Genomic DNA, 27,759 nt, shown 5'->3' on the forward strand with positions numbered 1-27,759 from the left:
AAATAGCCTTCCTTATCTCTCTTTTTTTAAAACTTATTCAGATATCCCTTAGGCTAGAAAAATAAAATTTTAAACATTTAAAAATTAGTCCATATTAAAACAGAATAAATGGAATAATCTGTATTGTCCTGAATTTTATTAGTGTGTATTTAAATAAATACCTTCCTACCAGATGTATTTATATTATTCTAGGTAGAAGTGGATTCTATTGTTGTGCCTTTGCCCTTTTCAAATCAAGAACTGTTCATAGAGGATTCTGGTACTATGTACATGATTACTACCCCAGCTGGATTAATCATCAAGTGGGCTCATCTTACAGGAATCATAGATATTCACTTCAGCTTCCGGTTTAACTTGTCATCCTATACAGAAGGACTTTGTGGTGAGCACTGATCTTAAGATCTTTTATTTCTTCTAATATTTCTTTTCCTGCCCACAGTACATTGTTTTGAACACTGTTGGCCCACTTTTCAGACTTGAGTTGTGATACTCACTTTCAATTCCCCATGTGAATATTGAAGAAAGCAGTGGCTTTCAATAAAGGGCTAAGAAAGCAAGAAATAACAGTTTAGCTTGAGTATTTCATGGAATGAATGTTTACTATTATTATTATTATTACTATAATACTTTATGTTTCTACTAACTCTTCTTTATTGAGAATTAATAAAGTATCAGGCATATTTTAACTCACTTTATTCTAACAACCCCTAATAAGATGTGTTGTCCTAATTGGTAATTGATAAAAAATTGATAAAAAATAAAGCATAGAAAGGTCACAGGCTTAAAATCTTTGTTTCTTCCTTTTTGTAAAGGTTAAACTCAGGGAAATTTTATGTCATATTGAAATAATACAATGTTCTGAATACATGTCTCAGCTTGATTATGAGGTATACAACTTATATGTACCTTTACACTTAGGCTTAACATGTTACATAGATATAAAAGTCAAAGGAAACAAACCAAATAAATCTGTGGGAATATAACAAATTTTAAAAGTACTGGCTCTTGTGTCTCCTGGAAAGGTGAACAGATATTATATTCAACTTTCTGTACCTATTAAGAGATCAGTTTCCTCATCTTTCAAGTTGGTGCAGTAATATCATTTCAAGATCATTATGGAAAGGTGAACAGAAATTATATTCAACTTTCTGTACATATTAAGAGATTAGTTTCCTCAGCTTTCTAGTTAGTGCAGTAATATCATTTCAAGATCATATGCAGAAATCAAAATATCAACTTGTATACATAAATTTTCATAATATTACATGTAAATTTTAAGTTTTAATATTTATCATTGATAGGATTATATGTGAAAAATTAATGTAGAATGCTTAAAGTGTTACTTACATAACAGATGATAAATGGTAATTTGTAAAATATACATCAATTTTAACTTCATTAACATTCAGTAAAAGTTTCTCCATTACCTTCTGAGTGTTTGATATTATTTTTGATGCTAAAAACTCAAAAATGAATATGACTAAGCAAGTTCTTGCCCTCAGAAAATTAAATGAAATGACTGTTTCTTTTTTAAAACACAAATATCTAGTAGAAAGTTTTGCTAAACTGATTTGCATATTTCCTTACAAAAGAAAATGTTTCTTGTCATGGACTTCAGCAGTGACTTAAATTTATCATGTGGAAATAGTTAAGTAAATGTAGTTCAATAGTTATTATTAACAACTCAGACTTTGGGAATGGATTTTTTGCTATGAGTTAGCACTTCTGAATGATATGATTTTTGTTTGATTTTTATAGTTTCTTCCTCCTCTGCTCTCAGCTCTTGCTTTTAAGGTGATAGATACTCTGCTAGCTGAATTGTTAACTAAGCAATGTAGAAAAGCAGTCTCCTAGGATCACCTTTTTGCTACCAAGGATCATGGCCTAAACTCCATAACTTTCAGAGTATGAGAAAGGTAGATAGTTAAAGGGTCATCTGAGTGGTGTCAGAACCACCAGGTTGGGTGCCAACTGAAAAAGCTGAGGTAAACAAGAGTGTTATCCAAACTGAACATGGACACCATAATGGAAAAAGCTTTATTGATATCTAAGTCTATATAACACTGAAGTCAGCTGGGGTGATGGATGGAGTTGCAGTGAAACACATTTGTATTAGAAATTACCTCTCTCTTCAAAAGTCTCACCTTAAATTCTTAGCAGTTACGTTGCATGAAGTTGGGTTTTTTTTCCCCTTTTAATTGCCCTCAGAAACCTGTATATTTGTAGGGATGAGATATCTGCAGCAGCAGCAGCCTTTTTCATCCTGATGCATCTGCTTGGTGATTAAGATTTGATGTTTGAATAAAATGTTTACTTCATATATTATAACTTACAGTCTTGGAAATTAAGAAAAGTATGTGTTAATGTAGGATGGGACTTTAGGAAAGGTATGATAAGGGATCTGGTTCTTATCTCTGTACTTTCCTTGGCTCTGTACTCCACTGGATGAAGAATAAGCTTATTCTCAATCTGGCCTTATTCAAAGCATCATAGTCATCAATATGTCATGTCACTCCAATGAAGGGAGATGGTCTGTGTCCTGGGATTCCCAGTTCAAGCCTTGAGTTTGACAATGGTTTTCCAGATGATGAATAAATCTGTGTGGTTACGTGACTGCTATAAGTTGGCTGTTTTACCTGTACAATTGCTAATATAAGGGAGTAAGGATTGACTTTATGTCAATCAGGGTCCTCACCTGGAGTGGTGTCATACACTGGACAATGGGAGCGGGGCAGTGGATAATTCCTGAAAGGGAAAGCTTAATATTTCCAGGCACAGTTATCCTGGGTGAATGTGAGCCTGGAATTCAGTCACTCAGTGTACACTATTTTAGGTGATATCTTGCCAGGTGTAAAAATTTGCTCTGAACTAATGAGATGGTGGTAATAATGGAAATGTGTAGGAGGAGGATCCATCTTCTCTTTCTTATAGCCCCATGACTTTTTTCTTATTGGGTTAAGGCAGTTCTATGCTATTTTATAAAGGAGTTAGATATATAATTTTAAAAACCCTGTCAGTGCTAAAGCCAAAGACACATAATTTGGAACTTTGATAAAAGAATTCATTTAAAATAAATTATTAAGCTGATTTAATTGTGCTAATTATATTTGGTTTAAGTGAAAAAAATTTTTTCCCTCTAAATGTCACATTTCTTTCAAGGAATTTGCAATGAAGATCCAGATGATGATCTGAAGATGCAAAACGGCACAATTATTGTGAATATGGAAGACATAGAGTTATTTATTGAGAGCTGGGAAATTGAGAAATCTTTTGCAGTAACAACAAGAAGACCTGTTAGGAATTGTACTGAGCATGATTGCAGTCACTGCATTGAGTTATTAAATAGAAGAGTTTTCATTCCATGCCATGATAAAGTAAGCCAAAGCACCTATAAATAAGAACTGTCATGTTAGACATATTGAAAGTAAAAGCCAATAAATTCCTGGTTTTGCTATGATATTTTCCTACTGAGAATAGTTTATCTCCAAACCTTCTGCCAGTATGTTTTAGAATTCAGAATCACTTACTTTTTATAGATTTACAGATACAGGAAGGATAATTATCTTTTTTTCCCATCCCATGTTTTGTTAGAACTATATTTATAGCTTAAAAAAATGAAGTTCTTTCCTATGAATAAATGCCTCTAAGAGAAAAAGATCAATGGCATTTGATTACCCAGTATAGGAACTAAGACATTGAAACTTTAATCATTTCCTTACAATTATGGCCTCTTGTAAGAACTTACAAGAACTTAATTGGTCTTTATTACTTGCTAGACTTCTAACTTGAATAATTAATACATATTTTAAATAATCTATGTCATTTAAAAAAGATTCATTGTTAGAGACAAAGGACAAACAGAATTTCACAAAGTGTTTAACTAAAAATTAATGAGCATTTAGCACATAGTAGGCACGATGTTAGACTCTTGTGATACAGGAATAAGAAATTCCCCTGATGTCAAGGAATCTACAAGAAAGGTAATCTGTGAACAAGTATATTACAGTTACAATATGAAGATCCATAAGAAACCAGATTGGAAAAGACTTCATGCAGGTTTAGACCTTTGAACTGTTCAGAAAGATGGGTTTTCCAGGAAAGAAGGGAGAAGAAGGAAGATCTAGACAGAAGAAAATAGTATATACAAAAAAATATACATTTGGAGTAAAAGCCCATGCAAGGAAAATAATGAAGCAGTTTTGTGCCACATATATAGAGGAAGAATCTAGGAAGGAGAGTGATGAAATTATTGAGTCAGGAAGGAGCTCACTATGTGCTAGATGGGGAGATGTAGATTCTATAGTTAGCCTGCACTATGAGTTCCCTGAGGGAAAAGGTAAGGGTTTGAAGTCATGGAATAAAAAGGCATATATTTTTGGAGGTTCTCTTTACTTAGAGATTTGAGTGAAAGTAAGTTTTAAGTGTTTAAATTTTTTAAATGCATGCACATAAAATTTTAAAAAGCAATACATTTAATGCATGTTGTTGTCACTTTAATTTATTCTTTAAAGCACCATGAATTCTAAAAATTGCATCAATAACTGAGAACTTAGAAGGTTGACTGGAAAGTTTTCAGCTTGACTCATCAAATTGTAGAGAGGTAATACAGGGTGCCATTTAGTCTGCAACAGCTTCAACTTTTCTCTTAGGATCTTCCCAGTGAATTCGATGGCAAAAAAAAGAAAACTGGAGTCCAGATATAGATGAGGAATTGGACATTTGCACAGAAGGATAATTATTTAATATCTCAAAATATAGTAATATAATAACTTGATCTGCTATGTAGATAAAAACCATTTTAATTGGGGACAGTAATGCTTATGTTTTTATAGTCAGGAGTAAATAGATAAGTTTTTCACATAGGAAAAAAAGACAGGGGTGTGAATTTAACCTGTTGTTTAAGAAGGTGAACTAAAAGGCATCTAGCTATGGCCTTATAACTGGGTCAAGCAACATACCCTCCAAAACTGTATTATACCTGTAACTCCAGGTTTTAGGTCATGGAGAAATTGGTATTAGAAGATTTCTGTTTTGGCCACTGGGTCAAGCTATGGAGGACATACTCATAATAGCTGGTGACCACATTGGCTGAGGCCACTGCAATCAGACTGAACCATACTAGACATAGTATGACTGGCTTCCAGGGCAATACTCCCATAAGGATGATTAAGAACAGAGAAGTGACCATATTCTTCTATAAACATAAAGTGAGGCAGGCATGAAGAGGCTACTCATCAGCTAAGCAGACTTCTCTTTTCTCCCTACAGGCAAGTATAGGCCTAGGCCTCTAGAGAAGCAGTTAGACTGAGAAAAGGGAAACTCAGAATTTAGCATCTACATATAGATGCACATTTTGTGATTACTGAATGAATGAGGGGAGAGAAAAATTGGAATGAATTCTAAGTTATAAGCCAAATTATTGAGATATCACAGTCTCTAGATCAAAACAGAACATAGTCCATAGAAAAAAGAATTGAATGAAAATAAAGCATAACAAATTATATAAGATGAACATGGAATATTAATATAAAGAATTTTAAGAAGCATTTATAAACTGGTTTAATGGATGATGCTCTATACTATTATAGAATGCTTTGGTAGCTTCCAATTTTATCTATAGTAGCTCAATCTCCTATGTATTATATAGAAGAGATGATTGTAACCCAAATCATAATATTAGAAATAGATTTTTGCTAGACCTGAGTTACTCTCTTTCTTTTCCAGCCTTCTAAGAAAGATTTGTATAGATTAGTATAGATAACAGTTATCTCATTTAAAATCTGTTGGGAAATATAAATTCAGGGGTGACATCTAGTATTGTGAATTCTTGAAAATCTGAGATCTAAGAGGAACTATAATGAATATCAACTTGCTGTCATTTTATTTTTCAAATTGTCTTAGTCTAGCTTAGGGCCTTTAGAAAAATAAAACAGCATAACTTATCCCAAGGCAAAATGCATTTGTAGGTTTCACCAAAGGAATTTTGTGAAAAGATGTGGATCAATTATACCTATTTCTGGAACTATGAATGTGATGCTCTTTCTGCATATGTAGCTCTGTGCAACAAGTTTGACATCTGCATTCATTGGAGAACACCTGATTACTGCAGTAAGTAACCACTAAATCTATACAATATTTTCTAATCATTAAATAACATTCTTTTTTATTCATTTTTCTTTTACTTTTTATTTTTAATCAAATAGTAATTATAAGCATAAGATACACAAAAAGCAATATATCAAAAACAAGTCAGATCACTCAACTTTACAAATAAAATTTACAAGTGTTCCTTTTTCTCCATATCCTCACCAACATTTATTGTTATTTCTATTCTTGATGGTTAACATTTTTACTTGAGTGAGATGAAATCTCAATGTAATTTTGATTTGCATTTCTCTGATTGCTAAGGATGTTGAACATTTTATCATATAATTGTTGACCATTTGCATTTCTTCTTTTAAGAAATGTCTCTTTAGTTCATTTGCCCATTTGATTGCAAATCAATTTGACTGCTATGAAAATCAGTATGGAGATTCTTCAGGAATAGGACCATCATTTGACCCAGTATTCTGCTCCTCACTATTGATCTAAAAGAACTGAAATCACCATACTATAAGAGAGATTTGCATTCCAATGTCTATAGCAATGTAATTCACAACAGCAAAGGTATGGAACCAGTGTAGGTGCCTGTCAACAATTGAATGGATAAAGAAAATATGGTATATTTTATATGGACTTTTACTCAGCCATAAAGAAAAGTGAAATTATGTCCTTTGTTGTATATATAAATGGATAGAACTGGAGAACACTATGCTAAAGTGAAATAGGCTAGATTCAGAAAGTCAAGGGTCAAACATTTTCTCTGGTATGAGAAAGCTAGAGAAAAAAAAGAAATAAAAGATGGGGATCTTCTATTTTCATGAGAAAATAGAAGGAGATCAATAGAGTAGTAAGGGATGGAAGGGGAAGGAGGAGACAAATGAAAGGGAAGGAACTGAGGAATGAAATTATCCTAATTGTATAATCTGCATATATAAATATATCACAATGCATCCTACCTTTATGTATAATTATAATGTACCAATTTAAAAATATGCAATTAAATGGAAGGGAGGCTAATATAGTAAAGGAAGGGGAGGGAAGAAGAGAAGGAAAGGGAAGGAAGCAAATTATGGGGAATGAAATGGAGCAAATTATGTTGTTTGCACATAAGAAAATATCTCAGTGAACCACACTATTATGTACAATTCTATTGTACCAATAACAACATAAAAAAATAAAGTTGCATATAAGGCTTCTCTGTTCCCTTCTATTATCCCTTTTATCTTCCTCCTTCCACAGATGAATCATTATTTGAGAGCAGCATTCCTGATTCATCTGGAATGTATGCCATCTCCACTTTCACTGGGTGCTGTCAAATTGTTCTCCACTGATATTGAACCAATTTATACTCCTACCATCTGAGTATTTCTTTTCTAACAGTATAACTTTTTAAAGACTATTTAAAATTAATAAGAATTTTCTAAAGCATCATTTAAAGACTGTTCAACAATCATTTTCTTTTAACAGTGAAAGATTAAGCCTAAATATGACCCACATTTTTTATGACTTGGTTGAATTACATTATTTAAAGCTGATCTCCATGTTTATTCTGAGTAGATGACATATCTCATTTGACTGCACAGAGCATTAACTTTGTAATAGTTGACTACATGGAAACCAGACTTGGACTGCCTATGTTTATTTGATACAAATCAGATGAACTTTTAATATTAGTTGGACACCTGCAAGATGCTTGAAAATACTCATTGATGATCTTGCTCCTGATCTACAGTACACAGAAAATAAAAAAAAATGGACATTGAAGAGACTAAAATGTGCAAAATTCCGTTTCAGAGACAAGCTGACATTTCTTTCTTTTATTAGAAATCAAATGGGTCATGTTTGTCATTAGCAAATTCCATCCTTTTTGTTCATAGCTCTGAGTTGCCCAGATGGGAAAGAATATCAACCCTGTGTGCTACCTTGTGAGGCAAGAACATGCCTGAACAAATGGTCCTATGGACACTCTTCATGTTCGAATTTAAGAGAAGACTGTGTGTGCAAAAATGGGACCATTCTTCACAGGCCAGATAAAATTCAGTGTATTCCAGAGAGAGAATGTGGTAAGAAGCAAAATACAAAATAATTTCTTTGAGATTTAACACACAGATAAGAACTTTTCTTAGATATTGGAAAGATATGCTGAGAAAAATTAATCAAAGGTAACCTAAGTGTTGGAAAGGAAATGAGTTTGTAATGTGCTGTTAATATGGTTTCAGTTGAATTTAACAAAATTAGTAGCTTTCATTATGATGTATTTTGATAGTTTTATATATACATATTTATATGTATTTATATGTAATAACTAGGAAAGAGCATGGAAAATTAAGAATTAAAAGTATAGGTTGTGGGATGGACTTAAATTCCAGTTATTTTCTGTCTTTAGCTTTCATTTTACCTTTGAGCCTGAGGTTATGCCTCTGCAAAATGAGAGAAATGATAGTGCTTATTAACTTATCAGGTCAGCGTGGAGAGACATCAAACAAGAAAAAGAAGTTTGCATTTAATGGTGCCTTGAGAAAATAAGCACTTTAGAAATGGCAGATAGAATTATTATCTGGGGAAAATTTTAATTTTCTGCTGTCATTTTCCAACAATTTAATTTTGACACATTGTCTAAATGGTGGTGGCAAATGGAAACGTGAAAAACTGAGGAAATCACTGCACAGTAGTTTGATAGTCATAGGGGTCTTCCTTATGGTCAGACAGGTAATTAGCTAACAGTTAAAGGAAGGGTAAGTAGAAGCAAATGTATATAGTTTTAGAAACAAGCTTGAGATTGCCAATAAAGAAAGGAAGAAAGACTTCAGAATACCTAGGCACAGTTATGCTCATAACTTTAGAGGTTTAACAGCTTGATTTGCTGGAGACGTGCTTAGATACTGAGGATATGATTGTAGCTATTTAACTTTATTATTCCTTAAAAAACTACTAGAGGGCCATATTTACATATAATATTTTTCCTAATTGCCTACTTTTCTCTTTTAGATTTTAAAGCGGAAATGTTTTATATTTTAGTATGACATGAATTTTAATGTGAGATAGGGACTACTTTTTTTCTAATGTCATTTATTTATAACAGTTATTATTTTAAAGCTAATTCACATTTATATCACTGAGTTTGTTCAAGCTAAATAAATTGTATTGATAACATCTTACATGTCTTAAAACAACTAAAAATCATCTTATTTATAGCAGAGGGCATATCAATGTATAGATAGTTGTAGGAAGGAAAAATATTTTCTGTGGCATATACACAGGTTGGTTAAAGAAAAATGTGAGCTGATGTAGAAAAAAGGAATCTGAGACAGGATGGATTTGTGACATGTCAGCTGTGTGACTGGATCAAATCACAGTCTGAATTCAAAACATAGCAGCTTGATTTATTTTAGTGACTAGGTTATGAATGTCATAACATTGTCAATTTCTTCAAGTTTGCACTGATAGAGAAGATCAACCCCGAACTGCTGGGGAGATTTGGAATGGGGGCATTGATGAGTGCGCCCTGTACAAATGTTTGGAGAATGGAAGCATCATTCCTGTAGAACCTGACTGTGAAGAAGAGCCCTCTCCCTTTTGTGAACGAGAAGCTGAAATTGTCATGGGCACCATTGATAAGCTGACCTGTTGTTCAAAGGAAGTTTGTGGTATGTGCACAGGTTGATGCCTCCAAATTAGTACTGCAAAATAGGTTCATTCTTTGTGTCCTTGACGCTTGGTCTAAACAAACATATAAGGGTTGAAGTAACAATATAGTCCTGCCATAAATGTCATTTTCTCAAATAAATTATGCAAATACATACAAAAAACTCTGGCTATTAATAACAATACAATTATTCAGCAATATATGACAAGAGAAAGGATATGGAAAACTTTAAGTCGTGACAATCAGGGGTGAAAGACTACCAGACAAAACTTAAAGCTGCTCTTTTTTTCAAATATAGATTGCCTTATGAATGGAATAGGTTTAATGATGGTGGAAAAACATGTTAGTGAAAGTCATTTTCCTGTTTCAAGTTCACAGCCCAAGTTTTTAGTTTTGGCCACTATTTTTAATGTTCTGTTTCTTGCTTCTAGGATGTGACATGAATTTGTGTGAAACTACCATTCCAACATGCACAACTAGTCAAAAATTGGTTGTTGGTTATAGCCCTCTTTCTTGTTGTCCACAGTACAAATGTGGTGAGTTAATCAATTTGGAAAAACTGAGTAAGGTTCATTGTTCATTCAGAATAGTGGATTAGAATCTCTTTCTTTGCATCTTCAAGAAAATAATTTGTCATAAGAGATTTCAGGGTTGCTATTTCTATGTTTCTGTTAGCATTAAGATCTTTATTATCACTAAATTCAAAGAAAACTAAGCATTATTTCATTTATTTTACTTTTATTTATTATTTCTTCATCTTACAAATTTTTAAATACATTTGTGTTTCTGCAGAATGTGACCCACTCAAGTGTCCTGTTATTTCAACACCAGAATGCAGAGAAGACCAATTTATGATTCATGTTCAGCAGGGAGAACCTTGCTGTTTCCCCCCTCTCTGTGGTGAGTATTCTAGAGATAATTTTTAGGAAGAAGAGGGAGGATCTAGAGAGACTCCTTTATTTGCTTTGAATTTCATGGTGACTGATGGAAACTGATATTCTAATTTTATACTCATAGGTATAAAACTGAATAAGAACTGTATTCTTTCTACAGACATGAATTGATGTGAATATAACCAGAGATTTGAAAAATTGTGCTGTATATGTGTAATAAGAATTCTAATGCATTCCGCTGTAACATTTAAATAAAAAATTAATTAAAATAAGGAAAGGAAGGTACAGCATTTTAAATGACTCTTAACAGTTACTATTCTTAGAATCTTCCCCTACCCCAAAATATATGTATGTATCTGTCTAAAACATGATCAAGAAAATAAAATCAAGTTTTTTTCCTTTAATAAGGCAAGTATCTAATTTTTTTGAAGAAAAATTTATTACTGACTTTCCTTGAAGAACCAGTTAGAATAATATGCTCTGCTAAGACATTATAGGACTTTTTAAAACTTTATGTTCTGCACATCAGAATATAAAGTTCTGATGATATCAAAAGAGAATGGTAGACAATAGAGTATCTAGGAAATAATTAGAGCTAAGTAATCTGACAAATTGGATATTCAAAAATAAAGAATTATCTACTTTCCAATCCAAATGAATTGTCATATCAAAGATTGGTGCTTAATATAGGTTTCAGATATACCTAGGAATATCAAAACACATTTGTTTGAATCAGTTAAGGTCCTTTGCAAGTGGCAAAAGCCAAGAGATTTGGGGTAGATGAAGCACTAGCAATTATTGGAAGAATTTGGGGAAGTATGAAAGCTATCCAGCTAGGCTCTGGGAGGAAAAGCCAGCTGCTGTAGGTGGAGGCCACTGGTGATGAGCCAGCTCAAGCCATTTTCTTGTCCCCGGGTACCTTTATTTATGATTTAAATTCCATGGGAGGAGATTTTGATTATTCTACCATGGGTTATCCTACAAAGTGGGCTGGTGAGAGTGAGGTACTTCATTCACAGTCATTTCGGTACTGTGTGGGTGGACATTTCTCAAGGTTATTCAGAGAATTATTACATTTGGGAGGGATGCTAAACAGCTCAACAGAACAAGTGCCTTCTCCATTGTTATTCCTTAAATTAGAATAATCAAGGGTAGTGAATGAAGTAAACTTTAATAAATTAATCAATGATAGTTTGATCTTAGTAAGGATGAATTACTCCAGAAAACTGAATGCCCTTTATTTCTGATAGATGGTGTACTGTAGGGTCACTGTACTTAGGAAAGCATAAAGCAATATATCATCTGGGCAAATAAAGAACCATGCCTTATTTTCTTTGTTTCGTATTTTATTTAGTATTGATGTATTTTGTTTTGATTTGATTTTTGTATTGTAACCTGAATTAACATTTGATTTGCTTTCAGCTCAGCAGTGACTTTTGGCTTTTTGTTTCACCTTTAGTTTGTGAACCTTGCACTGAACCTATTCCACTATGTTCTGATGGGGAATTTTTAACGGTGAATCTTAATACCACACATGTCTGTTGTCCTCAGTATTACTGTGGTGAGTGTATTGAAACTAGTTAAAAATATTTTGATGTGTCTAAGAAATGACCAGAAATATTTATATGTTTAAGAAGCCCAGTGGCTCTTAGGTGCACTGTTACAGCAGACCCTTTATCAGGGCTTTGCACTTGAGGAGCTGTGCTAGCACTGCTATATTACTTACAAGACACTTGTTCTATCTACAACTTCACATGGTGAGGCAGCACTTGGGAGATGAGTCTATGACCTGCATCAGTAAACAAGATGGTAGGTAATAAGATTCAGCAATTACATAAAATTAATCTTTACCCATGTGGTTTCTCCTTCTAGTCTGTGAAACAAATCTTTGTCCTCCACCACTGCTCAACTGTGCAGAAGATATGAATCTTGTCAAAGAAAATGTATCTGGGCAATGTTGTCCAACATGGCATTGTGGTAACTAATTTCATACTTAAAAGCTTTATTATAATAAGCTGATATATTTTGATCAATGTAAATATGTCGATTTTTGCCTTTTAGAGTGTAACTGTGAGAACCTTATAATGCCAACTTGTGAAGTGGTAAGAACACATATTTAGAATGTTTATTATTCAAATTTACCCTTCCTTTGTCTCCTTCATTTCTGAATTCTTCAGAGTTAATGGAAATATCTTTATTAAATTGTACTGAAGTAGATTCAATTAATGTGCTCTTTTATTACAGAAGTCAACCTTTTATATTTTATGTGAGACAGGAAAATGCAACCCATGATTTTTTAAACTAGTGACTAAATCTACTAACATTGTACTTACTGAAGGTCACTGGTTTTTAAATGAAGCAAAATATGGAAAAATATTATTTGAAAACTGAAAGGTATTTCAAATCTCAAATGTCATAGAAATACTATTTATAATGGCCCAAAGTAGAGATAGCTGAAGGTGATTTTACTACTGACTTTAAAGGAGAAAGATGCTTATATGGGAGTAAAAAAACCCATTATATTTGATATAATACTAAGTATTGGTAGAATAATCAAGTGGATAATTCCTATAGGTGGGTACTATTGAGAATAAAGGTGTAACTAAATATGTGAATAAGATCTCAAAAGAAATATGCATAGACTATGAAATAGGGAAGAATAGAAAACTTAAAGCTAAGCTTGAAAGAAGGGAATGAGCACTGTGGCTTTAATTATTAAAAAACAGGTGTATAATTACTTAAAAGGGTTAGGACTAGCCAAATTTTTCCTTATTTCATCTTTGGATTAGCTTAGGCACTGGCAATTTTTTTTTAAATTCCACTGGGAATTTATCTTATTTATCTAATTTATCTTATTTTCAATAACATTGGAATGATGTCTTTTTGACTAAAGTCATAAAATTACCAAATGAATTAATGCTAATGAAACTAAAATATATAAGGCGCTATAAAAAGTAAGATATTAGCTTATGGGAAATGCCTTTTATATGTTATTATGAATTCATTTGAATAATTTTCTTATGCAAAGAATAAAATTCATTTTATTTCTAATGTGATATGAAAATTAAAGGAACCCAGGAAAATTTTATATTTAAAATGTAATTCTCAAAGATTTAAGTCTGGATTGATCAAATTATGTTAAATGCATGTACAAATATGGCATAATGAATCCCACTATTATGCATAATTATAATGTACTAATAGAAAAATTTAGGTCTGGTCCTGGGTATTCCTTACAGGGCAAAGTATGAGAATCTGTCATGATAACATTTACTAACAATCGAAGATTATATACTACTTTCTGTGTGTCAGCCTATTTCTAAGCCCTTTAAGTACATTGATCCATTTATTTCTCTCAATAATACTAGGTGGCAAGCAATATTTTATCTCTCTTTTGCAATAAGGAAAGTGAGGTGCACATTGGTTAAGTAACATGCCGTAGCTCACACAGCTAGTGAACAGCAGAGCCAGGATTGGCAGAACAGGGTTACAGTCCTGTTCACAAGTTCATGCTATTTTCTGCTACAATACACCCTTCTGTTGCTGTTCTATCTGCCATAGCAGCCTTGTTTGGATGCAGACTGCAGAGCTCTGGACCACCTCTATAGAGATCACAAACATTTCCACACAGCAATGTTTCCAGGGTGTCAAGCACTCTTTTAGCTCCAGTTGCCCTCTAGAAGTTCAGAATCAAACAGTGTAATTTTAAAGTTATGACAGACCACAAAGATCATCTTATTCACCTTCTCTCCCTTAATAGTAATAAAGCTTAAAGAGATTGAGTGATCTATAGTCAATGGATCACAGTGACCCACCCCCATGGGTTACTAATGAAATGACCACTAGGTTAACCTAAGCATAATCACTAAAATATCTTGTCAAGCACCTGTTGTGTGTTTAGCTGTGTGGTAAGACATCTATTAGATGTTATAATGAATGTGTATTTTAACAATTGTCATAATAAGCTATATAAGTCACATAATAATAATAATTTCTTTCTAATAGGGAGAATTTACTGCAATAGATCATAACTTTCAGAGTGACTGTGGATGTTTTCAGTATCTCTGTGGTAACTACTTTTTAAAATAACTTTTAAATAATAGATGAATATTATTGGTATATGTTGCTTTCTGTTTATAAATTTAAAATGATCTTCTTTGAGAGAGATACATATTAAACCAATCACCAATATTTAAGTAAAAAAGTACTATTAATTTTCTTTTGAAATATCTCAAAATGTTCTGAGAACTTGGTAATAAGAAAGAAAAACGTTTTTTTTTCCAAAGCTTTCACAGGATTTTAAAGTTGATATCAGTTTATATTTAATTTTTAAAAACAGGCAATATCTAACTGTGTGAGGTTTTTTTCCCTTTGTTGTATATGATTGATGTCAACGTTGTAAAGCATAAGTAAACTTGATTTTTCTATGAAATAAAGAGTGTTCATATTAAGTAGTAGCAGGATAATAGGAAGTAAAACTTTTGCTCAATGGCTTGAAATTCTTGTATTTTTTATATTAGAGAAAGCTTATGTTCAGAGTTGGAGAGGCACAAAGCTGTGCTAAGTATATCATATAAGCTGTGCTGAGTATATCATATTCCAGATCACCCTAATTTTTACCACTTTTAAAGACACAGGAGTGCATTAAATTAGCTCTCTCCCTCAGGAAATATGATCTATATGACTATTTATATTGTAACACTAAAAACTGAATAACTGCTCTCAAATAACCATTAAAAATCACGAACACTGCAGAATCCCAACTTCATGAATTAGATGTAGCCTCTGTCTGCATCCATGTCCATCAGTGGTTGTGCTGTGTCCTGAAGAGAAAGCAGCAAGTAGCTTGCCCCTCACTGGGATCTTATATTTCTGAAACCCATACAAAAAATATATATATTTTGAAGGAAGTTAAAGCAACTGATTTTATAGAGTAAATGTAATTGAATTATAAGGGATAAATGTGCTATATTCATTATTAATTAATACTCTAGGGTTATTACCAATGTGTAAGAATCTTACTTGATTTTGAAAAAAACTGGCATATCACATGAAAACATAGGCTTAAATGTAAGTTTATTTGATTGATTAATATAAGATAACATTTTATTTTCGTATTATTTTTTGTACTTTAGAAAAGGATGACGTGTGTGTATTTCAAGAAGCATCAGTGTTGAACCCTGGAAAATCTATGATAAAGTATTTTAAAGGGGACTTTTGTTATAAAATTGAGTGTCTGGAAGAAAAAGATAACCACACAGGGTTTCACACTTTGAATTTTACGATGGTGAACTGTTCAAAAGAATGTGATATTGTAAGTATTCTTTATAAGTCATTCTGATAAGAGTTAATGAATCTAAAATTGGCAGCTGCAGAATTCAAACTAGTGAATACTCCATGAGTTAAAAATGTACTTTTGAATGTTCTTTAACTGTCTATAATGTAATAACACACTCATTTAAAGCAGATTTCTACTTTCCTATGTATGATCTTGAGCTTCAGGAGTCTTATTATCTGCAGCTTGCCAGCTTGCTTGACCTGAGATCACAATTCACTTTCTTGATGAATCTTGGTTGCTAGGTGTACAGGTTAACATCGACTTCACTTTTAATATGGTTATATAGAATCAATTATTATTTAAAGCTCTTCAAACTCAACCTTAGAAATGCTTATGGCTGTTCTGAGAGAGCATATAATTATGTTGGGAAACAGCTCCAGAACTAATTCAATAAAAGTGTTTGTATTGTTGTGTGCTAACTCAATGTACTGTCACCATATGCAGCACCAGGTGTACATTCCATCCCCAAGTGATTATGATTGTTGTGGAACCTGCAAAAATGTATCCTGCAAATTTCATATGGAAAATGGAACATCAGTTATATATGAGGTATGCATTCCTTATTTCTTACCTTCTTTAGAAGGTAGATCTTTGTGTTGCTTTTTGAAGATGACATTCTTGAGTTACATAAATCTGAAAAGTGTCACACACCCATGGAGACATACTTCTACATATAACAAACATATAGTGCACTTAACACACTGCACACATTTGCTACATTTTAAAGCATTTGATAATGTCTATTATCAAAAGATAAACATGTTTTATTGTCTTCACTTTTTTCTCCTAGATGTGGGAAATGGGCTATGGGAAATAATGATTTCTAAACATATAAATGAAAAAGAAAATATTTCTTTGGAACTGATAACTTTTTTATAAACTAGACATTAGTGTTTTCTGAATTAAAATATTTTATCTTCTTTTATGCCAGAACTTATGTATCATTTTCAATTAACATTCACAGAAGACTGGAAGCTACTCACAAATTGAGATAGAATCTAGAGAAAAGAAAGTGGTCAGGTTTATTAATATGTTTTACTGGTCTACATGGCATCTTCAAATCAGAGTTTAACTATAATTATAAAATTTAGCTTACAAAATAAAGATATAGATCAATTATAGCCCAATACTTGGGTAATAATTACTTCAGCTGACTTTATTTCTAAATAGGAATTCTGAAACCAGGAACAAAATGTTATATTTATGTATTTGTTAAAAGAATAGGAATAAGTTTTATAATAACCAAAGGTATATGAAATTAGAATCATAGGTCAATAAGCACTATCATTCAATTTTTAAAAAATTTTTTTCTGATAAGGGAGTAGAAGGAAGAATAAACAAATCTCAAGAAAAGAGGTGTATAAGTAATATGATTTGTTTTTTTATAATTAGTGAGGAAATGTCAGAGTAAGAACTTTGAGACTTGGCCAGATTAGATAATTATTTTTTTTAGTAGAAAGTGATACCTATTTTCTGATTTCTTCTCTATTGCCTTATTTCACAATTACATATTTGTTCTATTATGAAACCAAACACAAACACACAAACAAGTATTGTCAATAGTTTTATGTAAATTTGGAGACATTTTCAGATGGAACATTTATTCCACAAGAAGTTCTCTGCATCCTTTTGAAATTGATTCAGTAAGATGGGAAATTGTTTACTTAAGAAAGTAAGCATATAAGGAGAGCAACTAAGAACAGAGCAGGGAGGAAGAGCATGAGAAGAAGATTAACATTAAACAGGGAGGAGAGGTGGGAGGGAAAGGAATAGAGAAGGGAAATTGCATGGAAATGGAAGGAGACCCTCATTGTTATACAAAATTACATATAAGAGGAAGTGAGGGAAAGGGGGGAAAAACACAAGGGAGAGAAATGAATTACAGTAGATGGGGTAGAGAGAGAAGATGGGAGGGGAGGGGAGGGGGGGATAGTAGAGGATAGGAAAGGCGGCAGAATACAACAGACACTAGTATGGCAGTATGTAAAAAAGTGGATGTGTAACCGATGTGATTCTGCAATCTGTATATGGGGTAAAAATGGGAGTTCATAACCCACTTGAATCAAATGTATGAAATATGATATGTCAAGAGCTTTGTAATGTTTTGAACAACTAATAAAAAAAAGAAAGTAAGCAGATTTTAACATACACAACAGTAGCTTTCTCTCTCCCTCCCTCCCTCTCCCTCTCTCTCTCTCTCTCTCTCTCTCTCTCTCTCTCTCTCTCTCTCTCTCTCTCTCTCTCTCTCTTTTAGGAGGGAAATACTTGGCATTATAACTGCAGCACATATGAGTGTGTTAAGACTGAAGAAGGAGCAATGATTCTGAACTACAGTATGGTCTGTCCCCCTTTTAATGAGACCGAATGCAAAATGGTTGGTACTTTGTTATTTCTAAGAAAACTCTGTATTAACTATAATTTAAAAATATCTGAGGTTATAGTGCATGCTTTATTTTTTCGCCTAAATAAAAGTTCTATTTTATTTCCTTAGTTTGCTATTTTAAGTTCTATATGGTGATTCAGATTTGAGTCTCTGAATGGACACTTTGCTATCCCTGGGTTTTCATGTGTAGTCAAAAGATTATTGAAAAGTCCTGTGCTCAGCAAACCTAGCCCTCCTTGTAATATAGATTCATAATTGAGTTTAGCCATTTTTTTTCGTAGCCAAATGGCCAGATTCATGATGTCATTCACTTTTTTTTGGTATGGAGATTGAACCCAGATGCACTTAACCACTGAACCACATATTCAGCTTTTTAAAATTTTTTATTTTGAGACAAAGCAAGTTGGTGAGACTTGCTTTGAACTTGTGATCCTCTTGCCTTGGCCTCCCAAGTTTCTGGGATTAAAGTAGTGTGCCACAGTGCCTGGCTCATTTCACTTTTTAATACATGCTGGCCTACGTGACACTTGCCTTAGGTTCTTTGAGCACAAGCCACTGGAGGACTTAGTATAGCATTGTTGGTTCTTTACCTTTGCCTTTCAAATTATCTATTCTCTCAGAGAAGAGTCTATTGAGAGAATGGATTTCAAAAACTAATATAAATTTTATTTTAAAAGATTTTTTAATGTTTTTTTTTAAAGAGAGAGAGAGAATTTTTAATATTTATTTTTTAGTTTTCGGCGGACACAACATCTTTGTTTTGTATGTGGGGTTGAGGATGGAACCCGGGCTGCATGCATGCCAGGAGAGCACGCTACCACTTGAGCCACATCCCCAGCCCGATTTTTTATGTTTTTAATTATTTAGGCAATAATTATCCATAATTAAAAGTGAAATTCATTCAGTTTTATAGAAAAATAACATAGTTCCATTGATTATTTTTCTAAGAAACACCCTTTTACTGCTGATGGCTGGTCAACTAACTTTAACATGGACTGAAGTCACAGAATTAAAGCACTGGAATTAAACTTAGGCATCATCGTATTTCACAGACTCATTTTTAAAGAATAAATTGCTCTTTTATTTGAGTTACAATTAGAAAGTAAGTAAAAGCAACTAGTAATTACTATGAGAATTATAAAAGCTAATCAATAAGATTTTGTTAATTGAGCCTTACACAAGAGCCAACCTAAGGAATGGAATTTTTATGAATAATAAGATATTAAAGAAAAAGATATGGTATTTAACAATTATATTGATAAACTCAATTTAGTCTAAAAGGGTAGTTTAGATTGGAGGAGTTGAAAAAATATAATAACATCTATTTTTTATCTGTTATTATTTTTCTTTGGTAAAAATATTTTGAAGCGTTTGAAACATTTTTTTAAGAAGCATGTTTTTTTGCATTATTTTACACATTACTAATGTAGAAATAATATGATTTAAAAAAAAATATCTGCTCCTAAGAAATTCTTATTAGAAACAGTTAAATTCCAATAACTTTTCAATAAAGGCTTTGTGATATTTGATTAAAAAAATTGTGAAGAGTTAAGTTTCCAATTTCTGGTCTAGGAAGAAACACATAAACTGTATTTTTTTACTTTATTCTTTTTCTCTTTTCCTAGAATGAAGGACTTGTAAAGCTTTATAATGAAGGCTGTTGCAAGATTTGTAAGTGAAGACATATTACATGCAATAACTTGATAGATTAGTTTTAATTGCTCACGGTGATTGTGGTTTTCTCATAGGATTCGATTCCTATGTTACAGAGGAAAACAGATTTTATAAAGTACATTATTTCAACCACATTATCATGTGGTTGATAACTTTTTAATTTAATCTTTATCTTCTGCAGTTTATATACAATGTTTTTAATTTAGATAAATTTTAATTTTATTGTTAGAAATTTCTTTATTATGGAATCTCCCAAAAGGGATTGCATAGGATTTTAATAGATTTTAAATTTATGAGTGCATCATGGTCAAATATTCTTGGAACATTCTGAACTATATAAAGTTAAACAGGTAATGGTGAGAATGGCCTTGAAACTGCAGTAAGGACACAAATAGTACAATGTATTCCAGATGTATTTGAACATGTCTGTGGTTCTATACTTTTGGGAAATATCATTTTAGTGAAGTGTATTTAAATCGTACATATAAAAGTTCCCATGATTATATTGATAATAAAGTTATGTGATATATTTTATGTTTGTTTGAATTATAGTGATTTTGTATATTCTAAGGACTAAAATAGAATAGAGGCATATCCATGCAACTATTTTTCTTTTTTAAAAAAGTTTTAATGAATTTTTGTCAATATAAAAATGGAAGGTCTTAGAAAATTGCGATAGTAATTTAAAAGTTGCTGAGGATGCTTTGAGGAAAAGGGCAAAAGAGTTCAGGTTAATAATGTCATGATGTAGGGCTGGATTCTTAGATACAAATTGTCATGCTTCTCAAATGAAATTTCTGAATTTCACGAAGCGGTAAATCCCATAAATATGTAAGAGTAGTCTTACCTATTCAGAGCTGTATAGTCTTACTGAAGAGACTGTTAAAATGCATTAAAATAATGTTGCAACAGAGCTATAATATACACCATGGAACATAATAATAATTTAAAATTAGAAACTCTCTTAAATTTTCTGCACAGTATTTATTCCTTATGAAAATTCAATAAAATAGGTTTTTAAATTATCCTGATGTTCAGCTCAGAGAGTTAAGTAACTTGTTCTTATCAAACTTCTGTGACTGAGGAGGTGCTGAACTATATATGACCAAGTTGTATTTGCATGATGTCTGAAAAGCCAAATTCAACACGCATATATATATAAAGCAAATAGTCCAACATAAAATGGATGACTAACTTGTCATCGGATTAATTTCTACGGCAGCTGTGTGACAAAGTACTGCAAAGTGGTGGCTTAAACTAGAGAAATTCATTGCTTCACAGATTTGGAGGCTAGAAGTCCAAAACCAGTATGTTGGCAGGGAGGCTTTCTAATTGGGGCCGTGAGGGGAAGGGTCAGTCTCCTTGCATTGTAGATGGCTGTCTCTGTGTTTACATGAGACATGTCTCCTCATGTGACTGTCTCCAAATTTCTTTCTTTAAGGACAGCAGTCATATTAATTAAAGCTCACTAATGATCTCATTTTCACTTGATGACCTCTGTAAAGACCTTATGTCCAAATGAAGTCACATTCTAAAATTCTAAGGGGCATAGGAATTTTGGGAGGACAAAGATCAGCTGATAAGAGTTACATTGCTTGGACATTGAGGATAGCATAAAATCACTTATGTATTTTTAATTACTGGAGATCTTAGACACACTAATTATTTTTTTCTATTCATTAGAAATAGTTATTTTTTCATTCAGTGTTTGCTGAATCAAATGAAAACTAATGTGTATCAAATAGTTATTGTATCATGAGCTCAAAGAATGAAATTTTACTGTAAAATCTGAAGAGGTTTATATCTTATTTCTCTTCTACTTCCTCCATGTCTAAACTCTTAGGGATGAGACACAGGCACAAAGAGAGGCATGTTATAATGTGAGGCCCTGGTTTTTATAATCCTATGTTAGTTATTAGAGAAGTGAGCATATTTATTTTATATGAGGGCAGACAGGGGAATTGATGTGACTAATCTAATGAACAACCATTTACCTGCCACACATTGACACTCCTAAACCCATTACAGATAAGACCATAGTTAATCTTTTCAGTCTTCTGGGAGGTAAGGATGGTCCCTCTACAGGTGAGAAAATGAAAGTTCACAGAAGTTGATCTCCTTAGTAATGGCTTTAGACCTGTCCAATGCCTGGACCCAAGATCTTTCAACTCTACCTGGCTCTTAAAATTTATAGATCAATAATAATACATATTGGTTTCTCTCATTTGATATGCAAGGAATTGTGAAGTAGTTCTGTTTTGGCTTTAGAGAACCTGGTCTGTGGTCTGTGCTTTTGGATGAACAGACTGTGTTGGAGAAATTATGGAGGTTGGACATTATAGCAGATGCTGTTTCACAAAATCAGTCACAGTAAGGTCTCTGAGGAATGAATAGGAAATGTGTCTTAGTACAAACAGACTCTGCTAACAATGAATTAATGCTGTTCCAGTTTCATTTGTTGAATTAATTTATCAAACAGGTTTGTATTGAGCCCCTACATGTGCCAGACACCCTTTTAGGTACTGGGACTATAATAATGAATGAAATAATATCTGCATGGATAGTACATATTACCAAGAAAAGGGGGGAAAACAACATTAAATGCACACATATATACTGATGTGTAAAGTAGTGATGAGTGGTCTAAAGAAAAATAGCACCAGCCAGGCACAGTGGCGCAATCTGTAATCCCAGTGGCTCTGGAGGTAGAGGTAGGAGAATTGTGAGTTCAAAGCCAGCCTCAGCAAAAGTGATGTGCTAAGGAACTCAGTGAGACCCTGTCTCTAACTAAAAAAATACAAAATAGGGCTGGGGATGTGGCTCAATGGTTGAGAGCCCCTGAGTTGGATACCTGGAACCCTGCCCCCACCCATCCACCCCCCAAAAGCAAAATAGCACCAAATAGAAGAGATGGAGAATAAGAGTAGTTGGGTTGCTAATTTAAATAGGGGCTTAGAAACTGCGTGTTTAATGAGATGTCATTTGAGTAGAGACTGAGTGTCCTAAGGGAAACATGCAAACAATGAAGAGTTCAAAGCAGAGGAAATAGCAAAGCATGGCTACAACACAGTGAAGGAAGGAGAGGGATAGACAAAAGAGGGTAAGGTAAAACTTTTAGGTCATGGTAAGGATGATTTCTTTCTTGCAGGAGATTAGGAGGGCTAATGAATAATTACTGATGAAAGCACTTCAAGACACAAAATAATCTGTGCTCTGCCAACAACACTGAGCCTTGGGCCTTGCTGAAGTAGAGCAGTCAGGGAAGAGGAAGGATCAGCATAGGAGACTGATGAGGAGCAAAGTGAATTAAGGAGGATACAGTGATGGACTGGATCTGATGCTGTCAAGAAGTGATGAGGACTGAGATGTGGCTTTGAATTCAGCAATTTGGAGGTAGTGGGTGATCTTGACAAGGATAGGTTAATTCCAAACAGTCTTAGCTACTCATGTCTCCTTCAACCAGAGTGGTTTATTCTGGGTCTACTTTATATGATGGGATTTCACGTAAGCTTTTATTTCAGATGAAGACTTCGTGACTAAACTCATTTGAAAATTGGTAATATAATTCCATCCTTTTGCAAATAAGGAAACTCACCAGAATGATTTAGTGACTTTCCTAAAGTGGCAGAGAAATTTAGTAACAAGTGAAGTGAGAATCCTGGACGTTTACATCCTGATTCAGGAGTTATATCCACTACCATACAATATTAAATATACGTTCTTGGTGCATAATCTAGTGACAATCTATCGTACACAAATGTACCATGAATGATTAAAAAATATTTTCACTTAAAATCCTAAAAGATCATCACAAAGCCATAAAATCAAGGATGACTCATCCATACATTTCAGTATGATTGATAAATAATTCATTGCATTTTTGCATTATTTTATGTTAATATTTGCTAAGATAATGTGGTTTTAAATCTCTTAATTTGTATTTTAAATTGATGTGTAATTGTGTTTATGCATTATTTATATATATACTTATACATATCATGGCTCATTCCCAAATTAATTTATATGTACACATATAGTACAATATAGGTTCATTTAGTATTATTATATGTGCGAGATAGTTTTGATTTATGATAATGATGCCTATTATAAACCAAGAAGTTTAGAAGTAGAAAAAGTAAGTATAAAGCTAGAAAATCTAAGAATTTATTTAGAAAGTAAAAATAAATATTGGAGTTTTAAATTTTAAATTATTCATTTAGTTAACTAAATTATTGTGTAAGTAAAATTTTAAATATCTTTTAATATTGGAATATATTTTATATAAATATATAAAATTTCAAATTTAAATATACTTATGTTTAATTAAATTAAGAAACAATTTTACATGGCCCTTTTATGAAATGTGTTCTGTATTTTATTAGGCAAACGAGAAGAAAGAATATGCCAGAAAGTGACAATTAAATCAGTCATAAGGAAACAGGACTGTGTAAGCCAAAGCTCTGTAAGTGGAAAATATCATTTGTTACACAAAGAACGTGTGCTTTTCTAGAAGCATATGTGTCACTAACCCATAGCAGTAACAAATTTGTATGCCAATAAAAAATGCCAATATACAATGTTCAACTTTAAGAGAATTCCTATATTCAAATATTAAATATTCTCTTTGTGAAGAAGTATGACTTATTCTTAGTATAAATAACCAAGAGCTCTAAAAGATAATTGCAATCCAGAGAGGTGGGAATTAAATCCAAATATATTTGACCACATGTTGTCTTAACTATGCAATTTTACTCAATGAAAATAGTTATAGTCATGTCTGCCCCCTTTCGAATGACTCAATTCAATGTCCTACTTGAGTCATGACATAACGCAAGTGACAAGAGAATGATTAGATTGTGATTAGCATATCCCACATATCCATCTAGATACGTTTGCACACTTGATGCTTTAGGTTTTGTCAGTGTTGCTATTTTGGGCATCATTATGGAAACGCTCTTGACTTCCATGGGTTTCAATGTTGTATTTTCCACAATTTTTTTTTAACATGCAGGAAATCGAGGGTTAAAGTGATAAGGAAGAAAGCCTTGCTTTCATCTGACTTCTTATGGAACATAATAATAGTCAGTGTTTTTTAATTTTTAAGATAATTTTCCTTATTATATCTCCTTACAGATAAATGTTGCATCATGTGATGGAAAATGCCCATCTGCTACCATATATAACATCAACGTTGAAAGTCACCTAAGATTCTGCAAATGTTGTCGTGAAAATGGAGTACGAAACTTGACTGTGCCTCTGCATTGCTCAGGAAATGGCACTGAAATTATGTACACTCTCCAGGAACCTATAGACTGCACATGCCAGTGGAATTAAAATCTTGGATTCCAAGAACTCTGTACATCATAATGTCAAATTCAGTTAAATTTTATGACCATTATTTAGGCACTTGGCAGACTTATACTGTTTGACAATAATGTGTTTTTAAGACTACTGGGATTTGATGATTTTATAGTTGGTACAAAATATATACAGCTCCAAGGGCAAAAATCAGATTTATTAGATTTATTGCTTCATTTTAGAGAATCAAATGATCATAAATTGTTCAGTTGAAATGCTATTATGTTTAACTGCAGCACAGCACAAATCTGGAATGGTCCCATTAAATACAAGGCTATTTTGCAGAATTCCTTCAATTTCACTCACGAGTTTTGTTTTTTTTTTTAATTTGCCGTTTTCCAAACCTATACAGATTAAGATATCTTGTAATTTCTACTGTTTAGTTTGATAAATGTGAGCAGTTAAATTGGCAGCTAGATAGCAATAGAGAATTGTGTATTTAGAGACAGATTATAAAGCTATAGGATTTTAGGTTACTAAAATAAATATTAGGGATTTTATTGCAAAGTCCTCTCATTTTGCAGGTGTAACTGATACCTAGAGAAGACTTAAGACTGGTGCAAATTCATTCAGCATAACAACGTGTAGAATTCATGTTAACAGCTGGATTAAGTTCTAGGCCTCTTATTGTATCATATGTTCTTTTATTTTGAACAGCTTAGTAAGGTGTCTAAATCCAGAATCTTTAATTCTTAAGGAGTTTTCATTGGACATAATTAAAAATTTTAAGTTCAATATGTTTATAAAAATGCCACATATACATTAATAGTTATCTCAGTAGTAAGGAGCAGGGAAATAGAGCATCATTTTCTTAATAGAAGAAGGATATCTTTAGCTTTTATTTTTTCTACCATTAAAACTGCTATTAAAGTTGTTACTAGTTAACATTTAGTTAGATAATTACTGTATCACTGACATCTGATTTTTAAGATGTATCTGCATACTATTGAAACTGAATGCTATTTTGCCATTAATGCTGCTGCTTTGCCAACAAAGAGAGAATTGAAACTAACTGAATGTATTAATAATTTTACAATGGGATGCTACACTTTTTAATACAGTAGATAATTGACATTTGCAAGGCATATATCCTGAAGTCTTTGCCAGTTCACAAATTCTTTGCCACCTAGAGCACACAGTTATCTCAGTTTCTTCCTCAGTAAAGAAAGGAGTACTTACTGAGTGTGAGGGGCAAAGGATGTCCAGCATCAATAAGAGAACACTAAAATGACAGTGAGAAGCAAATGCTTGGGTCTAATAAGCTAGGCTCAGGCTTGAGGGAGATGATTTGCTTTCACATACTAATGTTTCCACTTTACAGTCATGCTTCCCAGAAACACTGCAATTTATCTTGGATCTCCATGGTTACTTAGAAATTGATAAAAGGATTAATATTGCATCTGCAAAGTCCCTCCCCTGCATCTACTGTGTATAAAAATGATTTATCTTGTTTAATATAAATGTTTTCTGTAGACATAAAACATCTCAATCTCTTTGATTTTTATTAACATATTGATTGAAATAAATGTTTTTTTAAAAAAAATATTAGCATTGTACTTAAGAGAAAGTGTTATGTACCTCAAATAGAAGTGTGTAATGTTGTACATAACCTATTGCCCATTTTTAAATTTCCAATCTGTGAAATATTTGTTATTAAATTAAAAATATTAAATGATCTTTAAATATATTTGTGGGGAAAAGGGAAAAATTCTTTTAGAACTTTGTGAATATTCACCAAATATAACAAATAACAACTGAGGCTCTTTCATGTTACCGGCACTATTTTAAACTCTGGGAACACAGGCCAACAAAATGAACATAGCCCTCACCTTCATTAACTTAGAGTATAGGGAGAAAGCATACCTTAACCAGCTGTACATATGTGGAAGTTCAAATGGAGACCCCAAAACTTATTGGAATGTAGTATAAGCTAAAGGAGCCCTCAAATCAGCAGAATGGCATAAGTGAGCTTTCTATAAATGGTGTTGAAACAACAGGATAGTCACTGGGACAGAGAAATTTGGATTTATACATCCACTGACATTGGGATAAACTCTAAATAAATCAGTAATTCAAATGTTCCAAAACAACAGGACAGAAGTTCTAAAACAGTTATAAGATTCATTATAACCTTAGATGGAAAGGGCTGTTCTCATTCTGACTCAATATCTAGAAGCCTAAAAGAAAAGATAAACAAATTTAATAAGAAAATTAGAAACAAGCAAAGTCTTCATGGCAAAAAAAAAAAAAAAAAAAAGTAAAATCAAAGAGACTGTATTTGCAATGTGTCACTGACAAAGTCTAGTATTCCTACATGGAAAGAGTTCCTGAGAAAAATCACAAAAGGGAATAATTGATGAGAAAA

General features: G+C 32.6%; 1 protein-coding gene across 2 annotated transcripts in view; it reads left to right on the forward strand.

Annotated features, from left to right (window-relative positions):
* The window catches only part of OTOGL (otogelin like), a gene marked incomplete at both ends in the record, with an annotated part of 123,565 nt that extends 98,195 nt beyond the window's left edge, over window positions 1–25,370 (forward strand). For both annotated transcript variants that reach the window (XM_081311620.1, XM_081311621.1), the window contains 17 exons: window positions 193–382; window positions 3,160–3,374; window positions 5,967–6,108; window positions 7,980–8,165; window positions 9,537–9,749; window positions 10,180–10,284; window positions 10,541–10,648; window positions 12,101–12,202; window positions 12,514–12,618; window positions 12,703–12,743; window positions 14,647–14,710; window positions 15,777–15,955; window positions 16,424–16,528; window positions 18,234–18,353; window positions 19,988–20,033; window positions 24,419–24,498; window positions 25,170–25,370. In XM_081311620.1, coding sequence (XP_081167746.1) covers window positions 193–382; window positions 3,160–3,374; window positions 5,967–6,108; window positions 7,980–8,165; window positions 9,537–9,749; window positions 10,180–10,284; window positions 10,541–10,648; window positions 12,101–12,202; window positions 12,514–12,618; window positions 12,703–12,743; window positions 14,647–14,710; window positions 15,777–15,955; window positions 16,424–16,528; window positions 18,234–18,353; window positions 19,988–20,033; window positions 24,419–24,498; window positions 25,170–25,370 — 2,202 coding nt within the window. The remainder of the gene's footprint in view (window positions 1–192; window positions 383–3,159; window positions 3,375–5,966; window positions 6,109–7,979; window positions 8,166–9,536; window positions 9,750–10,179; window positions 10,285–10,540; window positions 10,649–12,100; window positions 12,203–12,513; window positions 12,619–12,702; window positions 12,744–14,646; window positions 14,711–15,776; window positions 15,956–16,423; window positions 16,529–18,233; window positions 18,354–19,987; window positions 20,034–24,418; window positions 24,499–25,169) is intronic.
* Window positions 25,371–27,759: the final 2,389 nt, after the last annotated feature.

This window comes from Spermophilus citellus (assembly GCF_964194105.1).
Source record: "Spermophilus citellus genome assembly, chromosome: 10".
NCBI lineage: Eukaryota > Metazoa > Chordata > Mammalia > Rodentia > Sciuridae > Spermophilus > Spermophilus citellus.